Below are 6,000 nucleotides of genomic sequence, written 5' to 3' on the forward strand. Positions count from 1 at the left end.
TGTTTGTACTTTTTGGTGTCATATCTAAGAAACTGTTGCCTAATCCAAAGTCATGAAGATTTATGCCCCTATCTTCTTGTAAGATGTTATAGTTTTAGCTCTCACGTTTAGGTTTTTGATCCATTTTGAGTTAATTTTTATATATGGTGTGAGGTAGAGGGTCCACATTCTTTCTTTTGCCTGTAGCTATCCAATTGTCTCTGCATCATTTGTTGAGAAGACTATTCTTTTCCCATAAAATTGTCTTGGTACGCTTGTTGAAAATTTATAAATGTGAGAGTTCGTTTCTGGACTTTCAGCTCTTCTATTGCTCAATATGTCTCTTCTTATGCTAGTACCACACTGTCTTCGTTACTTTAGCATTGTAATAAGTTTTGAAATCAGGAAATGTGAGTCCTTCAACTTTATACTTCTTTTTCATGATTGTTTTGGCTCTTTGGGGTGTCTTACATTTCCATACGAATCTTAGGATTAACTTGTCATTTATGAAAGAAGCCAGCTGGAATTTTGATGGGGATTTCATTGAACCGATTTGGGGAAATATAGCCATCCTGACAAGATTAAATATTCTGGCCATTTATATGGACTATATTTTCATGTATTTAGGTATGATTTGATTTCTTTCCACAACATTTTGTAGCTTTCAGAGTATAAGTTTTACACCTATTTTGTTACATTTATTCATAAGTATTTGATTATTTTTCATGTTATTGTAAGTGAAATTGTTTCACTAATTTAATTTTTGGATTTTTCACTGGGAGTGTATAGAAATACAATTGATTTTAATATATGAATCTTATATCCTAAAACCTTGCCAAACTTGTTCATTAGTTCTTTTTTGTTTGTTTGTTTTTGTTTTTATTTTATGAGATGGAGTTTTGCTCTGTTACCCAAGCTGGAGTGTAGCGTCACCATCTTGGCTCACTGCAACCTCTGACTCCCTGGTTCAAGTGATTCTCCTGCCTCAGCCTCCCAAGTAGCTAGGATTACAGGCAGCCACCACCACGCCAGCCAATTTTTGTATTCTTAGTAGAGACAGGGTTTCACTATGTTGGCCAGGCTCGTCTCAAACTCCTGACTTCAAGTGATCTGTCTGCCTTGGCTTCCCTAAGTGCTGGGATTATAGGCATGAGCCACTGCACCTGGCCCTTGTTCATTAGTTCTAATACATTTTAGTAGTTTGAACTTTGTTGTAAAATACAATCCTAATTTTAAGTGAATGCTTTTTATAAGGTAGATAATTGTTCTCTACTTTGCCTTTCCTAAATTTTGAATTTATTTTTATAGTACAGCAACCCATGTTTATATATTATTGTCATTTTTAATATTATTTTTTAAATGAGTCTGAACTCAAATTGTAACAATCTAGGTTAGTTATTCTTGGTTGAAAGGGGGGAAGGGTTGTATTTTAGAATCACTTGAGGACATTTTCAAACCACATATGACCAGCTGAAAATTTGGGCCGGGCACAGTGGCTCACACCTGTAGTCCTAGCACTTTGGGAGGCTGAGGCAGGTGGATCACCTGAGGTTGGGAGTTCGAGACCAGCCTGATCAACATGGAGAAACCCCATCTCTACTAAAAATACAAAAAATTAGCCTGGTGTGGTGGCACATGCCTGTAATCCCAGCTACTTGGGAGGCTGAGGCAGGAGAATCGCTTGAGCCTGGGAGGCGGAGGTTGTGGTAAGCAGAGATCATGCCATTGCACTCCAGCCTGGGCAACAAGAGTGAAACTCTGTCTCAAAAAAAAAAGAAAAAGAAAGAAAATTTGGACAGCTGGCCTTTGGTTCAGAATCACTATTCTAGTGAGCTATGTGTTTGGGCAGAAATAGATTTGAGGACCATGGGTCAGGCCTTGTGAGATAAGTATGTTATGACGCTTGTTCTGAAGTGGAGAGGACCTGTGTAATTCTTTGTGGTCCCTATTATTATGACTATTAATAATAGTAGAAAATCTGTCCCCAAGTGTCAGTTAAGGAAAGAACTCAAATAAACTTCAGTTTCGTTCTGCCGAGAAGGTGGTAGCCTGGTGTTGATTCTGAGTTTGGTATTGGTGGCTGCATATCTGTGGCATCAGTGTGGTCAGGGGACTGAGAGGAAGAGTTCAGCGTCTAAGGCTTATCCGCATTTGGATTTAACAGCTTTGTGTTGAATCTGATATCTTTTCCTTCCCAGGCCCCCACAGAACACCTGAACTCAAATGAGATGCCGGAGGACTCCAGCACTCCTGAAGAGATGCCACCTCCAGAACCCCCAGAGCCACCACAGGAGGCAGCTGAAGCTGAGAAGTAGCCTATCTATGGAAGAGACTTTTGTTTGTGTTTAATTAGGGCTATGAGAGATTTCAGGTGAGAAGATAAACCTGAGACAGAGAGCAAGTAAGCTGTCCCTTTTAACTGTTTTTCTTTGGTCTTTAGTCACCCAATTGCACACTGGCATTTTCTTGCTGCAAGCTTTTTTAAATTTCTGAACTCAAGGCAGTGGCGAAAGATGTCAGTCACCTCTGGTAACTGGAAAAGTGGGTCTTTTGGGCCCTGGCACTGGTTCTCCATGGCCTCAGCCACAGGGTCTCCTTGGACTCCCCTCTCTATGCTCCAGATCCCAGCCCTCTTGCTTGGGGTCACTGGTCTCATTCTGGGGCTAAAGGTTTTTGAGACTGGCTCAAATCCTCCCAAGCTGCTGCATGTCCCGAGTCCAGAGGCAGTCATAGAGACCTCTGGCCAGGGGATCCTAACTGGGTTCCTGGGGTCTTCAGGATTGAAGAGGAGGGAGAGCGGGGTCAGAGGATTCTCCTGGCCACCAAGTGCCAGCATTGCCCACTAATCAATGGGACAGGTACCTTCCACTTGTTATATTTATTAGTGTAGCTTCTCCTTTGTCTCCCATCCACTCTGACACCCAAGCCCCACTCTTTTCCCATTAGATGTGTGTAAGTAGTTGTAGTGGAGATAATAATTGACATTTCTCGTAGACTACCCAGAAACTTTTTTAATACCTGTGCCATTCTCAGTAAGAATTGATGAGATGCCAACGGCATAGCCCTTCAAACTCTCTGTCTCATCTCTCCTTCTTTCTCATTAGCCCCTTTTAATTTGTTTTTCCTTTTGACTCCTGCTCCCATTAGGAGCAGGAATGGCAGTAATAAAAGTCTGCACTTTGGTCATTTCTTTTCCTCAGAGGAAGCCCGAGTGCTCACTTAAACACTACGCCCTCAGACTCCCGGTGTGAGGCCTGCAGGGGCCCTGAATGCACAAATGGGAAACCAAGGCACAGAGAGGCTCTCCTCTCCTCTCCTCTCCCCCAATGTACCCTCAAAAGAAAAAAAAAAAAAGGCTAACCAGTTCTTCCATTAAGCCTCGGCTGAGTGAGGGAAAGCCCAGCACTGCTGCCCTCTCGGGTAACCCACTCCAAGGCCTCGGCCCACCTCCGGCTATGGTAACCACACTGGGGGCTTCCTCCAAGCCCCACTCTTCCAGCACTTCCACCGGCAGAGTCCCAGAGCCACTTCACCCTGGGGGTGGGCTGTGGCCCCCCAGTCAGCTCTGCTCAGGACCTGCTCTATTTCAGGGAAGAAGATTTATGTATTATATGTGGCTATATTTCCTAGAGCACCTGTGTTTTTCTCTTTCTAAGCCAGGGTCCTGTCTGGATGACTTATGGGGCGGGGAGTATAAACCAGAACTTTTCATCTATTCGAAGGTGATTAAACTGTGTCTAATGCAAACTTCCTGTCTCCTCCTTCCCCCTTCCATTTCAAGAATGTGTTTGTGTGTAGGGTGGGGGTGGGGGTTGGAAGGGGTTGCTTGTTACTCCCCAAACTTCCATTAACCAGGGCACCCTTGGGTTGGAGAGGTAGTTCCCACACTCTCCATTGATCTATACTACATTCTGGCCTGAAGCTTAGCTGATTCTGGACTATGAAGAAAGGACTTTCAAGGAAATACAGTGTGAACAAGATCGGAAAGTTAGAAGGATTATATTTACTTAAGAGAAGAAGCTCTATGTTAGGGTATTGTTTTCAAGCAGATGTATGTCTTTAATGAGCCTTGGTTATTAAAGCAGGCTCATTGTGGCCTCCCCTTAGAGAAATATTTGATCAGTGGTCTTTTACAAGTGATGGTATATATTTCTTTTTAGATGGTGTATAATCAAGACTCCTTGTCAATTCCCATCTCATACTTCCCAATTATTTAGAATTAATGAAATTTGGCTGCTCCCAGACTTTTTTCCATGACTTTCTATTTTCCTTGTAGCAGGATTTAAGTTGAGCATTCCTGAGAGAGAGGTTGGAAGAGAGATGGGGAGAGGCTGACTCAGATCCCTCTCCTATCTGCTTCTACCTTCCTATTCTTTTTCTGGTTGTCTCAGTTTTTTTCTTGAAGTTATGAAGCCAAACCTGGAGAGTTTGGAAGTTGTTAGGTTTTCCCAGGTAACCTGGCACTCATATGAACCCCATTTTAGTAAGTACCCAGCCCGTCTCCTCTCCTGGGCTCAGATGAATCTCTCTCCTCTCTCACCTTACCTCAGCTGCTCCTGAGGACCCTTAGGTCAGACAGAGAAGCTTTCTCTTTCTGATGGGAAGAGTCAGAGTGGAAATCTCTTAACTCTAGTGTGAAGTGATTTTTTTTTTAAGTTTCCGCTTCTTCGTACTCCCCACCCTCTTTCTTTTCCTTAGTGAATCTTCTGTATTTAAGACGTTGGCCTGAAGATCTGTCCCATTCATACCATGCACCAGCCGGGACTGTCCCTATCTGATCAGAGGGGAGATTAAAGAATCAATCTTTCCAGGGGAAAAGGGCCTTAAATTGTTTAGTCTTTTCAATGGCTGACACCATCTCCAACTCTCCCCTTCTTCCTTCTTCCTCGAGCTTCCTATGCACCCCACTTTCCCAGTCCAGGATGGTTGTCACTGATCCCAAACCTCTGTGGGCAGGTGGAAATTGGCTGTATTGAGCCATTTCTTCATGTCCATTCAGCTCCGAGGCCTTCCTGGCCCGAGCTGAGATCATCGTCTCCTCCTTTGCTTTTTCCCCCAGGAGTGAGTTTGGGTTAGAGGTGGATTCTGATTCTGTAGCAGCTAAATTCCATTCTCCCTGTCCTGACCATCCTGCCTTTACCCCTAAAGCCCCCTTTCCTACTGACCAAATCTCTTTACCTTGTTGGAGAAAAAAGTATTTTGTTTTTAAATCTATTTTCTAACTTAAATGCAATTTAATATGTAAATCTCTGCACTTTTGTGTGAGCCTACAAATGTGTATGTGTTGGGGGTTTTTCACTCTCTGGTATTTCTTAATAAAGAAATCTTTCTTTTGGGGGGAAGCCAGTTAATGAAGGAGCCTTGAATGGTTTTAGAAATACAGGGCTGTCTGTTTCTTTGTGCTTCTGCCTCATTTCTTTACTTTTGCCTAGTGTGAGTGATTGGCCTCCCTCCCCCACCTTTTGACCCCCTTCCTCTGAGAGGGCCCCCAACTTAGTGGGGAGAGAGAAGGACCTGTCCTATATCTGGTACCCCTCTGGGACCACTTGGATCAGCTCAACTGGTAACCTAGCAACTCAGCCCCCTCCCCTCTCCCCGTGACCTGGTCCTGTTAGTCCTTTTCTTCCAGCTCAGTTCATTTTATACTCCTGAGGCTGGGGCCAGGCCAGGGAAAATCACCAAGGGAGCACAGTAAATGGTTTTTAAAAAATGATAATTCGTTCTCATGCCTTGGTGCTACTAAAGAAGCGTCATGTTCCCAGTAATTCTAAAAGCATTTGTGTCAATTTGGAGAATACATTCTAGGAATCTCTTGCTGTTCTTGGTGATAGGCTTTAGAAACTGTCAAAGCCTACAACTCTGAATATCATTAATTTTAAAAGATGCAAGTCCAGCTCACAAAAAAAAAGAATCATTATGAACTTTATGTTTGGGATTAATATGAAAGGGCAGTGGGAGTTTTACAAATCTATATCCGCAAAACTTTCAATGTTCTATACGTTAATGTAGGTGGAAAACCCT

At 43.1% G+C, this 6,000-nt stretch overlaps 1 protein-coding gene across 1 annotated transcript in view; it reads left to right on the forward strand.

Moving 5' to 3' along the window:
• ZDHHC9 (zinc finger DHHC-type palmitoyltransferase 9) overlaps positions 1-5,374 on the forward strand; it is a 41,541-nt gene extending 36,167 nt beyond the window's left edge. Inside the window, exon 11 of the mRNA XM_064361249.1 lies at positions 2,178-5,374. Coding sequence (XP_064217319.1) covers positions 2,178-2,294 — 117 coding nt within the window. The 3' untranslated portion in view covers positions 2,295-5,374. The remainder of the gene's footprint in view (positions 1-2,177) is intronic.
• Positions 5,375-6,000: the final 626 nt, after the last annotated feature.

This window comes from Aotus nancymaae, unplaced genomic scaffold (assembly GCF_030222135.1).
Source record: "Aotus nancymaae isolate 86718 unplaced genomic scaffold, 86718_ANA_hifiasm-v0.15.2.pri h1tg000004l, whole genome shotgun sequence".
NCBI classification, from domain to species: Eukaryota; Metazoa; Chordata; class Mammalia; order Primates; family Aotidae; genus Aotus; species Aotus nancymaae.